The 17360-nt window shown below is 49.0% G+C and overlaps 1 protein-coding gene across 1 annotated transcript in view; it reads left to right on the forward strand.

Moving 5' to 3' along the window:
- LOC115097632 (fibrillin-2-like) overlaps positions 1 to 17360 on the forward strand; it is a 421199-nt gene that overhangs the window by 342818 nt on the left and 61021 nt on the right. The window contains 4 exon segments of the mRNA XM_029613571.1: positions 2609 to 2734; positions 4577 to 4729; positions 13876 to 13941; positions 14103 to 14228. Of these exon segments, the coding sequence (XP_029469431.1) occupies positions 2609 to 2734; positions 4577 to 4729; positions 13876 to 13941; positions 14103 to 14228 (471 nt within the window).

Here is a 17360-nt window from a genome sequence, read left to right on the forward strand (position 1 = left end):
TGTTTCAGAATTTTCAATTCTCTCAGAATGTTTCTTTAATCTATCTTCAATTACTTTCCCTTGAGCTTGTACTTCAGACATTTTAATTTCTAAGTTGTTCATTGAAGCTTTCAAATCCATTAGTACTCCCATTATATTTTCTAACGTAACCGCATGTAAATCTTTCCCCTCAGAGCTTTCCTTCCTAGGTAAAACCTTGCCAGATTGCGGGCTGTTATCCATTCTCATGGATGGAATAACTGCCCCTCCTTTATCGCTAATCGGTGTTGATGTTGAGGGACTTTGGGGTAAAAAATCCCCCCCACTGCTCCTCCCTACTTCAACCAGTGGGGAGACCCCAAGATTTCCTCTTTGAACTCTAACATCATCCCCCAAGTCCTCCCCGAAGTTAGACGGCAGAACCACATCTTTGGTAGGATCTGTCGTCTCTGGATTTGAGTAGTGTGTCAGGTTAGGCGGATCTGGAGTCATAGGGGCTCCGGGGCTCAATGAGATCTGATTTTGATCCTGAGGTGATTGAACCTGCTCCTGGTCAACCACCAAAACGGAACTGCCTCCCGGTGTTACCGCATTTAATGTTTTGAGGAAGTTTTCAATCAATGGTTGAGATAAGGGAGAATTTAGACCAGTCGGGGTCTCTGGGCGAAGTCTGCCCTTTCTCTTGGTGTGCGGCATATTGGTTTAGGAAAATATTCAAATTCCCTCAAAACCCAGGTGGTACAACTAGGATCTCCGAACGAGGCTAAGAAAGTTATTTAGTCAGAAGGGGAGAGAAAACACTTACAGTTCTGAGGAAAAGTTGTTGAATTTTTGAATTTTCAAAACTTCCTGAAGATCTGGGACAAAGCCGCGCGCCCCTTTGGCGCGCGCGGCTTCGGCAGCGCGCCGGCGACGACTGCGCGCCGCAGGGGGGGGCCGGTTTTAGCCCTACCGGTCCCTCCCCTCGATGACGTCAATGGCACGCCCAAGCTCACAGGGAGCTGGCAGTCCGGCGAAAGCTCCGTCGGGCAGGAAATTCAGCTGCAGGTAATTGCACGGGCCGGGATTTCTCCTCACCCTTCTGACTCTGTTCTCTCTGTCGCCCGTCTAAGCGCCGCAGGGGGGGCCGGTTTTAGCCCTACCGGTCCCTCCCCTCGATGACGTCAATGGCGCGCCCAAGCTCACAGGGAGCTGGCAGTCCGGCGAAAGCTCCGTCGGGCAGGAAATTCAGCTGCAGGTAATTGCACGGGCCGGGATTTCTCCTCACCCTTCTGACTCTGTTCTCTCTGTGGCCCGTCTAAGCGCCGCAGGGGGGGCCGGTTTTAGCCCTACCGGTCCCTCCCCTCGATGACGTCAATGGCGCGCCCAAGCTCACAGGGAGCTGGCAGTCCGGCGAAAGCTCCGTCGGGCAGGAAATTCAGCTGCAGGTAATTGCATGGGCCGGGATTTCTCCTCACCCTTCTGACTCTGTTCTCTCTGTCGCCCTTGTTTAGAATTTTATGAATGATGGTCATTGATTTGTGTTCAATGCGTGCTTTAATTCGGAGCCAATGAAGTGAGATCAATATGGGCGTTATGTGTTCATTTCTTTTTGTTCCTGCCAGAACTCTGGCTGCTGAGTTCTGCAGAATCTGGAGTGGTTTGAGGTTTGAATAAGGTGTTCCAATTAGTAAGGAGTTGCAGTAGTCGAAGGTGGAGAAAATGAGTAGTTGTAAAACCGTTCTGAAATCATAAGGGTTAAGAAACTGTTTTAAGTGTCTTAGGGTTAGAAGTCTATGATATCCTTCTTTAGTTTTATTTGATATGTGGTTCTTGAATGAAAGTTCTTTATCGATGATAATTCCAAGGTTCCTGGTGTGGGTGGTGGGGAGTATAGAGTTCATTTGTTTGTCAAGTAAAGGCAGGGGTGGCGGAGTTGGATTGGGTTTTTTGTCCATGAGTATTATTTCAGTTTTGTCGATGTTGATTATGAGCTTCAGAGAATTTAGGAGATGTTTAATTGAGATAAGTAGAGTCGAGATTTTCTTGTAGGTGTCTTCAATCGAATTTTGGATGGGAATTAGAAGTTGAATGTTGTCGGCGTAGAGGAAGTGGGTGATTCCATTATCTTTTAGTAATTGGCAGATGGGGAGAAGGTATATGTTAAATAGGGTGGCGGATAACGCTGATCCCTGAGGGTCTCCAGTGTTGAGGTTGATCTGTTTGGATGGGTTGTTATTGATTAAAACTTGGTAGATTCTGTCAGATAAATAGGAAGAGAGCCATTGTAGGGTGGTGTCAGTTAAGCCGATTTGATTCAGTCGTTCTAACAGTATATTGTGGTTTACTGTGTTGAAAGCAGCTGAGAGGTCAAGAATGATGAGTAGGTATTTTTCACCTTTGTCGAAGCCTCTTAGTATTATGTCATTTAGTGAGAGGAGGAGGAGAGATTCAGTGTTTAGGTTTTTTCTGATTCCATATTGCGTTGGAGGTATTTTAGATAGCATTTTAGAATCCCATAACTACAGTTAGTGAGCAAAAAATGACTATTAGCTTTCTCCATGAGTCCTCCACTTCATTAGTTCAGGCAGTCCTTTCCCTGCACCTCCCTAATGTCTTTTCTGATCCTTTCTTCTGCCCCCCACCCCAGATATCAACGAGTGTGATGAGGAGCCCAATATTTGTCTCTTCGGCAGCTGCACCAACGCTCCTGGCAGCTTCCAGTGTGTCTGCCCCCCTGGCTTCGTCCTCTCTGACAACGGGCGCAGGTGTTTCGGTGAGTGCTGCATTGCAAACATTAGGAAACGAGCGAGGACCCATGGACCGCAGGGGCGTCCCGCCAGCAGGCGAGAGGTGGCACCAACAGGGAGTCGGGATACAGGACAGGGATGTTCGCACAAAGAGGGTGACGTTGGGAGGGACATGGAGATACAAGGGGGGGAGGGGGTGTCGGTACAGACATCAGGATAAAAGGTGGCAGATGTCAGCAACACGAAGATATAGGAGCACCTGTCAGTGGCACTGGGATAGAGGGAGGGGGATGTGAGGGACCCAGGCATAGAGGGGAGAGAGTGGCAGCAGTGCAGGGAAGGTGGCGGATGTCAGCAAAGACATGGGGATAGCGAGGATAATTTTCAAAGGTATTTCCATGGGTAAAACGGTGCCTTACTCATGGACATGACTTGCTGTAAAATTGCCGCCCGATATGCAGGTAAATTTATGTGCATGGGTCCTGCATGCGTATAAGTTTACCCGGACTGAGCGGAGGTGTTCCCGGGGCAGAGCTGAGGAGGGATTTGCACTTACACAGAAACATAAACATGACAGCAGATAAACACCATATGGCCCAGCCCAGTCTGCCCATCCACATCTGCTGCTCAGCTTTATAGTCCTTTCCTCACCCTCAGAGATATTCCATCCTTGCCCCATGTTTCCTTGAATTCTGACACGATCCTCGTCTCCACCACCTGCACAGGGAGGCTGTTCCAAACGTCCACCACCCTCTCTGTAAAGAAATATTTTCTAAGATTACTCTGGGGTTTACCTCCGTTCACCCTTAGTCTAGGCCCTCCTTTCCAATGAAAGAGGCCTGCCTCCTGTGCATTTATATCTTAGAGGGACTTAAATATCTCTGTCTCCTCTTTCCCTCCTTTGATCCAGGATATACATGTTTAGATCTTAAAGTCTGTCCTATGTTTTTTGGTGAAGACCGTTGACCAATGACCATTTTAGTAGCTACCCTGTAGAGCAATCTATTTGGTTTATATCCTTTTGAAGGTGTGGCCTCCAGAATTGTACACAATACTCCGAATGAGGTCTCACCAGAGTCTTATACAGAGGTATTATTGCCTCCCTTTTCTTGGGGGCTATTTTTCTGGGTTTTGCTATTGTCTTATCTACCTGTTTGGCCACCTTAAGATCATCAGATATGATCATCCCCAAATTCCCACACTTACTTTTGTGCGGAGAACATCACCCTCTGCAGTGACCATTCTCGGGTTTTTGCATAACCCTACATTTCTTTAGCATTACAGTTTAGCTGCCACACTCTAGACCAGTCCTCCTTCCCTCTCCCTCTTCCTGTTACAGACACAGATAGCTGCATGTAACAGAGGGAGAGAGAGAGAAATAGCCCAAAGTAGAATCTGTGTCTGTTCAGAGAGAAAAGAAGAGACATTATCTGAGGGATCTAACATAGAAACATAATAGTTTACTATTTTACTACTATCTTACTATGTTAGATTCTCTTGGGTAATCTCTCCCCCTTTCCTTCTGTTACAGACAGATCTTCCTCTGGATAATGCCTCCCCATTTCTCTCTGTTACAGACAGATACCCTCTCCTACCTCCCCCTACCCAGGTAATCCTGTTAAAAAACACAAATCTCGCCTCTGGGTAATCTTTCTCTCTGTTATAGACACAGATCTCTCCCTCCTCCCCTGCGTAATCTCTCTCCCTTTCTCTCTATTATAGATACAGAAATCCACCCTCACTCCTGGATAATCTCCCCCTGTTTCTGTCTGTTACTGACTCAGATCTTTCCGTCGTAATCTCTCCATGATACAGACACCGATCTCCCCCCCCCCTGGATAATCTTTCTCACCCTCTCTTCCTTACAGATACCCGTCAGAGCTTCTGCTTTACTCGTTTTGACAATGGGAAGTGTTCTGTTCCCAAAGCCTTTAACACTACGAAGGCCCGTTGCTGCTGTAGCAAGATGCCTGGGGAAGGCTGGGGGGATCCTTGTGAGCTGTGCCCCCAGGAAGGAAATGGTAAGCAGCCTGCGTGTTACCCTCAAACGGCCGTTCCCCACCGATGTGAACATATAACAGCAAGTTAAGAACCCCTGTGCTACAGCAGATCCTGCGTGCACGAGTGGTACAGAAGATCAGAAGAAGTCCCTGTGTGTTTAAGAGAGGTTCAGAGACATTACAAGACGGCAGAGGGATATCTCTGTCACAGGTTCACTCTGTGGGTGTGCTAAGGCCCGTATCCGATCCCCCTGAAACACATACAAGGCCAGTGTCCTGCAGGCTCCCTTCCTGACAGGATCTGCTACACAAAGCACTTCACACCGCACTCACTCACCCCCTGTAAATGCAAGGGCAAGCGGTGTTTTATTACTAATGCTACATTTTGCAAAATGAGTAATATACAGATATAGCAAAGACAATAGCTGCAATAATGTAGCACAAATACTTTTCTTACAGTTATTAGGAGGGTGGCTTAAGGTTTGGGATTCTCCTTCTCTGTCTATCCCTCTCCTTTCTCCCTCCCCTGCCTTTGTTAACTATTCTATTTATCTGCACATCTGAAATCATGTTTTGAGAGACAGAGGTGATTTCTCAGAACATGGTCTGGGGAGAGGGCTAAATCTTTCACTATAGAGTTTGTGCATCTGTTATTTCCCTGTACGTACCCGAATCAGTCCAGACTTCCTGGGTTTTGCCTCCCTTCCAGCAGATGGAGACAGAGAATGTTTAACTGACGCTGCTACTTAACCACAGGTGCTACCTAAAATTTCTCAGTATTTCTCTGTCTCCAGCAGATGGTAGATAGGTGCAAACCCTGAAGTTCTGCAGTCTGGGTAATTTTTTTTTTTTCTTTTTGAGCCTTCCTCTCAGGAGTTTTTGAATCCTGGTGGGTTCTTCCCTGTCCGGTTGAGGCGGACGAGCCGGGGATTGGTGACCCTTGTGTGTGCTCGTACCGTGCACCCATGGGGTGCAAATCTGGGGGTCCAGATTCCTCCCTTTCAGGAGGCCACTCAGGCGGCTGCAGGCTCCAGATATCCTCTTAGTCTGTGACAGTCTATTCATTTTTGTAGACTTTGTGGCTCAGATAGTGAGTTTAAGTAAAGTTTAAAAAAGAAAAAAAAAAAGGAAAAGACCTGAAGGCAGTTGCACAGCTGGGCTATCTGGGCGGCTTCCTCCTCAGGGTTTGAGGTGGCTGAAGTAGGTTTATTTTGTTTTTGGTTTCCTCCTGCTTGTGTGTCAGTCAGCTTTTCCCCGTGTGCGATGGGCCGCGGCTCGACGCGGTCACAGCTTAGTCGGCTTGGGCTGTGCGCCGGGTGTTCCAAGAGTGGGGAGGGCTTGTCCGATTACCCTGCAGCCGTGAAAGAGTGTTGGAAGTCCCCCGCTTCTGCTTTGTCTTCGCTCTGGGGCTCTGACCGAGGTGCTGATCCTTTCCCAATCAGCGCAGGAACGGTGGCCATCTTGGATTCACTTTTGGCCGTTCCCGTGCTGTCAAGGGGGGGAGGGGGATGCGCCCCCATGCTTGTCTCTGGCCCTTTCAGTTTCTGGGCGCAATCAGGGGGAGTTTGAGGAGGAAGGTGGCCCCATGCTGCCAGTTTCTGGCTCTTTCTCTGCGAGATCTGGAGCATTAAGGCCTTTTTCTACAGATCTTGTGCTACTGCTGCATGAGGCTTACCTAGCCAAGCAGCTTGTGCAGCTAGGGATTTGTGGTCCCAGCCGGCCAAACCAACTAAGGGGCATTTCACTAGGCCCAAAACAAATTTGTTTGAGGAGACAAGGGGTTTTCCCAGTCCAGAAGTTGCTGGGTCCCCCCTTGGGTTCTAGCCCAGGGGAGGATGAGTCCAGAGAGTCTGGTGAGGCTCCCGGGGGAGCAGAGGAGGCTCTTAACCTGGATGGTCCGGTAGATCCAGTGGCTGGAGGTGCAGGTCAAGGGGATGATCCGCTAGTCCCAGTCACTGAAGATAGTATGACTTTTTAGAAGAGAAGAGTTTGATGCCTTGCTATCTCTGGCTTTTCAGGTTCTGATTTGGAGGGGGCGGATCCAGTCCTGGATGGGATGCGGGGTCCCCCGACGGCCTGGATGGGATGCGGGGTCCCCTGATGGCCTTCCAATATTACAAGTCAGTAAAGAAACTGGTGGAAACAGAGTGGGGAGCTCCCGATTCTGGGTTTAAAGTGGGAAGGGCCATGGCGAAGCTTTATCCATTGCCTGAATAGGCGTTGGAACTTATTTGCTCTTCCTAAGGTCGATGCTGCGGTGTCAGCGGTTATGAAGAGGATGACTATCCCTGTGGTAGCCTCCGTGGCGTTGAAGAATGTTCAGGATCATAAGTTGGAGGTGCACCTCAAGAGGATATTTGAGATCTTGGCCCTGAGTTTGCGTGCTGCTATTTGTACTAATTTTATGCAATGCGCTTGTCTCCGCTGGGTGCAGCAGATGCAAGAAAGCCTGCCGAAGTCGGGCAAGGAGGCGGACAGGGCTGAGCGAGTTGAGGCTCTGTATGATTTGGTTTGTACCTCGGATTATGGTGTCTGTGGTCTCTGCCAGAAGGTTGCTCTAGCTGCATAACTGGGCAGCAGACGTCTCCTCCAAGGTGCAGTTAGCCTCACCTTCTTTCAAGGGTCGACTCTTATTTGCTGAGGACTTCGAGCAGTTGATGCAGTCTCTTGGCGATAATAAGGTCCTTAGGTTGCTGGAGGATAAGCCTAAGGGCAAGAGGTTTTTTCAGGTGCGTTCTCATTTTCAGGTAACTAGAAGGACTCGTCCAGCAAAAATTGTGGCAGGGCCTCAAAGGCAGATTCCCCTTTGGGGGCAGTCCTGGAGTCAGTCTTTTCGGGGTGCCTGAAAGCCATTCTGAGGCACCACCGGGGGGAGTGCATCCAAGCTGAAGTCCTTGCAATGAGGTGAGTCTGGTCCACGCCATCGTTCCTATTATAAGAGGTCGCCTGTCATGGTTTTACAAGGAGTGGGCCAAAATTACTCAGGACCAGTGGGTTCTCAGCATGGTAAAGGATAGCTACGCTTTAGAATTTGCTCGTCCTGTCTGCAATTTGTTTCTAGTTTCCCGTGCGGCTCCTTGGACAAACAAGTAGTGGTTTGAGAGACCCTGGACCGGTTGCATTGCCTGGGGGCGGTGATTCTGGTTCCCCACGAAGAGGTTCTCAGGGGGAGATATTCCATTTATTTTGTGGTCCCAAAGAAGGAGGGGACTTTCCGCCCAATTTTAGATTTAAAGAAAGTGAATGCAGCACTAAAGGTTCCGCATTTCCGGATGGAAACCTAAAGGTCAGTGTGTTGGGTTTGTGGCATATTGTGGACTCTTGGTCGAAGTGGCGATGACTCCTCCCATGGGGAACCACAATGATTGGCTAGACTCTAGTAAGCAGACACTGAGGAGAGAAAGCTTTATTGTACTGCTGTTGGAAGATAAATCTTGCCTCAAGGAAGGGATAGTACTGTAGGCCAGCGATATCACAGTAAGCTCAGACAGTCTCTATAGAAGATGGTCTCACCCAGATGTTGCAAGGTTTGGTAATGTTCCGCAGCGCGGGATAAGCCGAACCTGAAGGGTGGAATAAGGAGAGCTGGAGCGTAGCGATACAGAGTGGCAGTGCTGGTAACTTCCTTGGTAGTAGAATGGAGAGAAGGACCCGGGGTCCGAGGTGCAGGATACCCTGAGCAGGATAGGCCCTCGAGGAGCGAGTACCTAGGAGCGCCGAGGGATCCTGAAAGAAAGTAAATAGGACCCCTGAGGAGTGGGTGTCCTTAGGTTAGGTAGTTGAACCTCGAAGGGCAGATAGAAGCGAGAGGCCCCCCAGGAGCAGGTACCCAGAGCTTCCGTAGGAGCAAGATACCCCAGAGAGTAGAGAGGAATCCAAGTGAGCAGCTTAGAAGCGGTCAGAGTAGCAAAGCCAAAGTCCTTGCTAACTCGTTGATTTGGAGCGGAGCGGAGGTTTAAATACCCAGAGGTACTGACATCATGTGGTGGGGACACCCCCGAGGTTCCCACCATGACGTATTCAAAAGCGTAGGCGGCGAGCGCGCACGCGCCTAGGAGGCCTCAGGAAGAAGCATGGCGATGGGGACGCTCATGCTGTATCGGAGATGTCGAGGGTTTCGGCAATCAGCACCGGAGGCAGCCATCCTTCCCAGGGAGGAGGAAAAGGGTAGAAGAGAGGTGAGGCAGAGCGGTCGCAGCCATCTACGACCAACGGACGCAACACAGTGATTGCAGCAGTTCGCAAAGTAGAGTTTCTGGCGTCTCTGGATCTAACAGAGGCCTATCTGCACATCCCCATTCATCAGGACTTGCAGCGTTTTCTGCGATTCACAATTTTGGGGCACATTTTCAGTTTTGGGCCCTTCCTTTCGAATTGGCCGTGGCGCCACGTACCTTCACCAAGGTCATGGTGGTGGTGGCAGTGGCATTCTGGAAGGAAGGGATTTTGGTGCATCCGTATCTGGACTACTGTCTTATCAGGGTGAAGTTGGAGGTTCTTTGTCGCCAGTCATTTAAAAAAGTTTTCAACATCCTACAATCGCTGAGCTTACTGACTCAGTCCTTGGAGTATCTGGGGGATCGGTTCGACACTCTAGTCGGCAAGGTGTATCTCTCAGAGGAGCACATGCTGAAGCTGCAGGGGCAGATTTGGCAGTTGTTGCAGTTACAAGTGCCCAAAGTATGGGACTATTTGCAAGTTCTGGGCTCTATGGCCTTGACCCTGGATTTAGTGCCATGGGTTTTTGTTCACATGAGACAGTTGCAGAGAGCACTTTTGGCTCGGTGGAACCCGGTCTCAGAGGAGTTTCAATTTCCGTTATCACTCGAGGGCATTGCTCGGGAGAGCCTTTCCTGGTGGCTTCTAACTTCCAATCACGTCCAGGGTGTGGACCTCAAAGTCTTGAATTGGGTGGTAGTTACTATCAATGCCAGTCTCTCTGGTTGGGGGGCAGTGTGTCAGCACCATTCAGCTCAGGGTGGCTGGTCCATGAAAGAGTCTGCGTGGTCTATCAACCAGCTAGAGTGGTCTGCTTAGACTTGCAGGAATTTCTACCATTAGTGAGAGGTCGGTCAGTGAGGGTTCTCTTGGACGGTGCGACGATGGTGGCTCATGTTAATTGTCAGGGCGGAACCAAGAGTCAAGCAGTAGCCCAGGAGGCACAAGAGTTAGTTCTTTGGGCAGAGCAGCACCTGGAGCGAATAGAAGCAACCCACGTAGCCGGGGTTGAAAACGCTCAAGCGGATTACTTGAGTTGGACGGTGTTGGATCCCGGCGAATGGGAATTGTCAGAGTCTGCAATGCAGCTCATTCGTGAGCAATGGGGCTCCTCCCATGTGGACCTAATGTCAACTTGGCTGAATGCCAAAGCCATTCGATTTTTCAGTCTGACACAAGAGCAAAGGACTGAGGGCGTTGATGCTCTGGTACTGCCTTGGCCAGGGGGAGGTTCTACTATGTCTTTCCTCCCTATCCGCTGATGGGCAAGGTGTTGCATCGCATAGAAAAGCATCAGGGAGAAGTGGTCTTGGTGGCATCGGAATGTCCATGGCGTCTGTGGTTCATGGATCTGATCAACTTGGCTGTGAACAAACCAATTCGCTTTGGTCATCTGGCGGGTCTTCTGTGTCAGGGACCATGTTTTAAGACCAGGCTGCTCACTTTTGTCTAGTGGCATGGCTTTTGAGAGGCAGTGTTTGAGATGCAGGGGTTATCTAGAGGCAGTCATTATGACATTGTTGCAAGCCAGGAGAAAATCTACTAATATTTCTGTGTATGGGTATGGAAGGTCTTTGAATCCTGGGGCTCCGCTTAATGCGTTTGCCTTCTCAGGTCTTCGGTCTCTGACATTTTGTCCTTTCTGCAAGAAAGTTTCGCCAAAGGCTTGTCTCTCATATCCCTTAAAGTTCAAGTGGCAGCTCTGGGTTGTCTTCGTGGCAAAATAGAAAGGTCCTCTATTTCTGCACATCCAGACGTTCTTCGGTTCTGCTTCGGTGGGTTTTTCCATCCTGGAATCTTAATCTTGTCCACAGGGGTTTATGTGAGGCACCTTTTGAACCACTCCTTAGAGCGATGCTGAAGGACTTGACTCTTAAGGTTGTTTTTCTGGTAGCAATATGTTCGGCTAGGAGGATTCCTGAGTTGCAAGCTTTGTCTTTTTGTGACCCATTCCTTCAAATTTCGAATTCAGGGGTCTCGTTGAGGACAGTACCTTATTTTTTTCCAAAAGTGGTTTTGGCGTTTCATATCAATCAGGCAGTGGAACTTCCAGCCTTTCCTACAGTGGACGTGTCTGCTCCTCATGCGAGGGAGCTGAAGCTGTGAGATCTAAGAAGAGCTTTATTGAGGTATCTCAAGGTAACAAATGATTTCAGGAGGTCAGATCACCTTTTTTGTTCTGAGGAGCAGTCCAAAGAGGGGCTTCCAGGCTTCTAAGGCTACTATTGCTCGTTGGCTTAAGGAAGCCATTAGTTCCATATACATTATTATTGGTCGTCTGGTTCCAGAGGTATTGCGTGCTCATTCTATGCATTCTCAGGCGGCCTTGTGGATGGAGGCTCAGCTTGTTTCTCCACAGGAGATTTGCAGAGCAGTGACTTGGAAGTAACTACATACTTTTGCGAGACACTATCATCTGGATGTGGGAGGTACAGGTTCTCCATCTTTTGGCAAAAGTGTTCTGTGAGCGGGACTCTCCAGGTCCCATCCTGAGTAGGGAGATTTGGTACATCCCAGGAGTCTGGACTGATCTGGGTGCATACAGGGAAAGGAAAATTGGTTCTTACCTGCTAATTTTCGTTCCTGTAATACCACAGATCAGTACAGAACCCATCCATTCTATTGAGGGGAAGAGTCATCTGCTCATTCCGTTTTTTATTGCAAAGAATATTTTCATATTTTGTAAGTTTTGAAAGTTTAGATGTTTTTGAAAATTTTTGTGATTGGCTTGGGTATAGATTAATACTGAGGAACTGCAGGTAGCACATGTAGTTAAGAAGCAGTGTCAGTAAAACTTTCTCTGTCTCCATCTGCTGGTGGGGAGGCAAAACCCAGGAGTCTTGACTCATCTGTAGTACTACAGGAATGAAAATTAGCAGATAAGAACCAATTTTCCTTTCTTTCTCCTTTCCCATACTTGTTATACAGTCACATGAAACAGGGGTCAGTAGTGAGAACATGGAATTCAATGAGGCCTGCTTTTAAAATACATCCTAAACCAGTTTGTCAGGCCAGACAATCCCATTACAGACTCTGGGGCCGATACAACAATCTGAGTGTTTCCAGTGCACATTTTTAGCTCTCAGGTTAATTTTTATTTTAACTCCCGATGCTATAAGCCAATGATGTGCTAATGCATCAGGAGTTTAAAAAGTGTAAAAACTGTAAAACCTGCATGTGATACAGGTCAAAAGCACATTTTAATGCAGGAGGGGGGAGTTGTCTCTTCTGCTTCTGCCACATAGTCATATAAAAACTAACTTACACAGTTATATGGCAGCGGGAAGCAGCTGCCAGATAGCCAGATAAATCAGTACTTATCCATCTATCTGGCACAGGTCACCACTTTGTAGCTAGATAAAGTACTTGTCCAGCTATGTAACAGTGACCGCTGCCAGATAGACAGATAAGTGGGTATTTGTCCAGTTAGGTGGCGGTGGTGGCCGCCGCCACTTACTCGCTCAGATATTTTTTTCTCTTTTTATTAATTATTTTTTCTATAGCTCTGAAAACTTAACTCCAGCCTTGACCCAGGTGTGCTGGTCTGATGCAGTCTCTCTGCATCGGGAAGTAATACTTAGTACTCACATTTGCGTGGGATTTCCACGTGAGGGTGCTAAATGTTAGTCTCCTCGAGGTACGCGCATTTTCTGCGCTTAAAAACTCCTTCCCCTACATCGGGAGTAAGTTTTGCCCGCAGAAAAGGCGTGCGCAGATGCAGGCTAAAAGGTGCAATCCACTGGACACACCTGTCTGCATCGTCCCTTCTGTGTGTATGGGGAGGTGTGGGAACACTGCAGAAGGATGTCCCCGATTTACAGCTGCTCCTTTCATAGATCCCAAAGAGTGGAAGGGGAGTTCTCTTCCAAATATCCTCACTGGAAAAGCAGCTTCTTTTGTCCGCCATGGAAATGCCTTCACTTTTGATTAGCAAGGTTACATTTTGTTGGTGGAGGTCAGCGTCCTCCGTAGACATGTCTGGTCTGCTTAACTGGAAATCTGGGCCTGCGAATGCATGAGAAATTCAAAGACGCTATGGAAGTCTGCAGGATAACACTATATGGGAGAGGTGTGTGGAAGTCTGCAGGATAACACTATATGGGAGAGGTGTGTGGAAGTCTGCAGGATAACACTATATGGGAGAGGTGTGTGGAAGTCTGCAGGATAACACTATATGGGAGAGGTGTGTGGACACTGTAGGAAGTCAGAGCAAGTCCCTGTACTTATGGGAAATGCAGAAACATTGCAGGAGGTCAGAGAAGGTCCCTTTGGGTTTGGAGTGAATGTGTGGAGGAGCTGGAAGTTCCTGTGAAGTTTATATTCAAAAGATTTACCCTGCTAAACTGTGTTTTAGTCAGGTAAATCTTATCCATTCAAAATCCCCCCCAATTTACCCAGCTGGGTACCCGCACACCCGCACACAGTTAGCTGGGTAAAAACGGGGCTGGGTCGGGCGTTTCCATGGCTGGCTTTGTGGGATATTCATATCTACCATGCTAAATTTGGTTAGACAACTACATCTGCATAAATAACTTCCCTAAATCTGCCTGCACAAAGTTTGGGCAGATAGAGTTAGCTGGATAGATGCCATGGAATATCAAGATAAAACATTGCAGGAGTAAATGTAGCCAGCTATTTTACCCACTCAGTGGGCTTTCCATTATTGACCTCTGTGTGCACAGGGGTGCTAGGACACTTTAGTACAGCAGAGAATAACTTTGTATGTGTGGCGGGTTTGTGAGGATGCTGCAGGTCAGATGGGGTTGTCATGTGTACAGGAGGTGCAGTGATACTGAAGGAGGTCAGGAAATGGGCCCTGTAGGTAAGCAGCAGATCCTTGTGTATAGGGGAATTGTGGAGATACTGCAGGAGTTCAAGGGCTGAGGGAATGATGTGGGCCAAGCTTGGTAGAAACATTGAAACATTTAACATTTTTTCCCTCTTCTCAGTTGCCTTCCAGGAGCTATGTCCGTATGGTCATGGGGCTATCCCTGGTCCAGGTGACTCCCGAGAAGGTAAGCAGCTTTACTCTGAGACGTAGGAGACTCCCACTGTTACTGTGTTCTCTGTCTCTATGTGAGAGCACTGGGAGCCTTCACAGTTTGTGTGTGCTCTGACTCTCTTCTAACATTAGAGCTCACACAGACCCCTCCATAACCCTTTGTTCCTTTTCCAGATGTGAATGAATGTGCAGAGAATCCTGGCATCTGTGTGAATGGAGTCTGTATAAACACCGATGGCTCTTTCCGCTGCGAATGTCCTTTTGGATATAATTTGGATTTTACTGGCGTCAACTGTGTTGGTGAGTGTCATGAATTTGGTTCTTGGACACTGATTATCCAAGAAACTTTTACTTGAACAATCATTAAATTAACTTTCAAGAATCCTGAACAGAACTTCCTCAACACCACAGGGCTTCCTACCCACTCAGTTTTGGTCACGTTTGAGTGATATGTAGAGCAGTCTCTGGACAAAACAGCATCCCAGGCAAGGATTGTTTTTGGCAACTCCCTTTCTCCTAGGACAAGCAGGATGGTAGTCCTCACACAGGATTGACATCATCGGATGGAGCTCAACACGGAAAAGTTATGCCAAAGTTTCTGGAACGTTGACTGAGCATACTGAGCATGCCCAGCATGCCCTATTCCACACGTCCACGCGGGGTCCCTCTTCAGTCTTTTTTTACGCGGAGCTTTCACCTTGCAGTAAAGTGAGCTTGTGGCTTTTCTTTAGAAGTTGCCTTTGAAAACATTTTTCACCACACTTTTTGGGTTTTCGTGTGAATTCATCAAACTCGGATCCCTCTCTGTTCCCCCGGTCAGATTTTACAGTGGTTCGGTAAGTCTTATTTTGCTTCTGTTCCCCCCCCATGGCGGCGGTGACTCGATGCCCGCTGGCATCAACCACCCGCTGTCACTGTTTCTCGATTTTTTGCTTTTCTTTCATTCGTCATGACCTCGTCCAGTTTCTGTTGATGCCCCCAGTGTCTGAGGACCATGTCCATCACAGACCCTCACAAGGTGTGTGCCTGGGAGCATCGCACGACGTCCAGGGTTGCCACATGTGCTCTCAGATGACCCCTAAGGGACGTCTCGCTCAGCTCAACAAGACAGAGAAGCTCTTCCGGTCGAGGAAGTCCAAGGCATTGACATCAGCATCAACGGCATTTGCACCAATGGTCCTGGGAGCCACACCTATGGACACCAAGCCATCGGTTCTGTTGACACCGTCGGAGGATAGGGGCACCGGGGACCAGTCCTTGTTGGTCTCTTCCAAATCGAGGACGTCAGTTTCATCGTCTTCGACCTCGGCACCAGGGAAAGACCGGGCCGAGCACGAAGGGAAGCCAAGGAAGCATCGGCACCAGTTACACTTGATGTAAGGTGCTGGGCTCAAGAAGGTGCCGGCGCATGCCGGGATGCCCCCCGAAGCGACCCCCGCAGAGAGGAGTGCCCATTCTTCATCGTTGATGGGGGTCCGCGATATTCTCCACTGGTCCTGGTGCCAGTCACCAATCCACCTCAGGAATCCGAGGAAGATTTGACCACCCTTCCTTCCTCTCAGTCAGATTTGGCATCTGCAACTTTCGAGGAGGAGCTGGAGTGCAGGGTCCAGGTGACGGTGCAGCGGGCGTTGCAGGGCATTGAACCGGCGGTACCAATGGTGCCAGCACTTGCCCTGCTTGAACAGCTCAAAGAGCTTTTTGGTGTGTTACCAACCCAGTTGGTGCCAGTTCCCGGGAAGTCATCGATGCCCATCAGGGTACCGATACTTCCCGCAACCGATACAGTGCTCGTTGACAGTTTCTCCAAGGAGGAAGCTCTATCGAGGCCTTAGAGACACCAAGGCCTGCAGCCCCCCATCCAGCTTTGCCAGGGCTGGCACTGGTGTTACCAATGCCTATGCCTCTGGATGAAGGTCGAGCACCCAGGGCCTCATCCCCTGTGGACTACAGTGAGGTTGAGGCCCTGTATGAACCCTGGGGGGACGACACTGCGGAATCCTCCGAGGGCTCAGAGGGTCTCCCTTCAGATCCATCTCCTCCAGATGAGGAGGTCTCCTCCAGAGGATTTGATCTTCGCAGGTATTGTACGGGCGATGGCGGAGGCCAACCCTTTTCAGTTAATGGCGGAGGAGGATGCCAGGCATAAGATGCTGGAAATCTTGTAGTTTGTGGAAGCCCCTAAAGAGATCATGGCGGTCTCAGTGCATGAGATCTTTAAGGAGCTGCTGCTGAGGATCTGGGAGCAGCCCATCATACTACTTCCCATCAACAGGAAGGTGGATGGGGTTTACCTCGTCCAACAGGCTACCAGAGTCGAGAAACGTCAGTTGTCAGACCAACTGGTAGTGGTCAAATTCGCTCTCAAGAAGGCCAGGCACTCTTGCACCCATGCCTTGGCAAGCATCATAGAGTGATGGACACTTTTGGGAGGAAAGTGTTCCAAGGGGCCATGCTCATTGCCCACATTGCCTCTTACCAGCTGGTGCAAGAGGCAGCCGAGCAACTGCCTCAACAGCAGCAAGACCGCTTCTTATCACTGGTGCGTCAGGGTCTGGAGTGTGGAAAACACGAGATTCGTTCAACCTCCGATGTTTTTGAGAGAGCAGCAAGAGCCTCTGCAGCAGGAATTTGCACCTGCAGAATGGCATGACTGCAGGCTTTGGATCTCTGACCGCAAGTACAGGAAAGACTTGCTGACCTGCCGTGCACAGGAGAGAATCTCTTCGGAGATAAGGTGAGGGACGGGATGGCTCAATTAATTAATGCATGTCTATGACTATTACCCCTGTAACCAATCATTACCTGTTTAATTTTTACTATGAATGTCACTTTGTTGAATTATAACTATCACTTTGTAAACCATTGTGATCTACACATGGAATGACGGTATATAAAATGTCTAAAAAATAAATTGCGGGATCACCATGAGACTCTCCAACAGCTCTCCTCCTGCATTTCAGACCTGTCCTCCTCTGCCAGGGGGTCCATGAGGCAAGGTCAGAGGAAGTCTTTCTACCACCAGAGGAAATACTATCCTCTGGCCCCTCATTTCCATTTGCAGAGGGTGAGCTCATGGGGCAATCCCAGGGAAGAGAGAGCTCCCAAGCCCCAACCGGCTTCCCAGCCAAATCCTGGAACAAGGTTTTGACTGGATCATCAGGAGTAGGCCACCTGTATTCGAGACTCTGGAACCCCCCCCCCCCCTGGAGGGGGCAGGCTACGGTTCTTTGCAGATCGGTGGCTCAGTATAACCTGGGACCATTGGGTCTTGTCCATCGTCCATCAAGGGTACCAATTAAACCTATTGCGTGTCCTGCCAAATTGCCCCCATGCCTGTTTTGGGGATCAATAGTGCATCAAGAGGTACTACTTTGGGAGCTCTCCACCATTTTAATGGCCAGAGCATTCAAGCTGTCCCACCAGGGCAAA

Source organism: Rhinatrema bivittatum, chromosome 8, assembly GCF_901001135.1.
Source record: "Rhinatrema bivittatum chromosome 8, aRhiBiv1.1, whole genome shotgun sequence".
In the NCBI taxonomy this organism is placed as follows: domain Eukaryota; kingdom Metazoa; phylum Chordata; class Amphibia; order Gymnophiona; family Rhinatrematidae; genus Rhinatrema; species Rhinatrema bivittatum.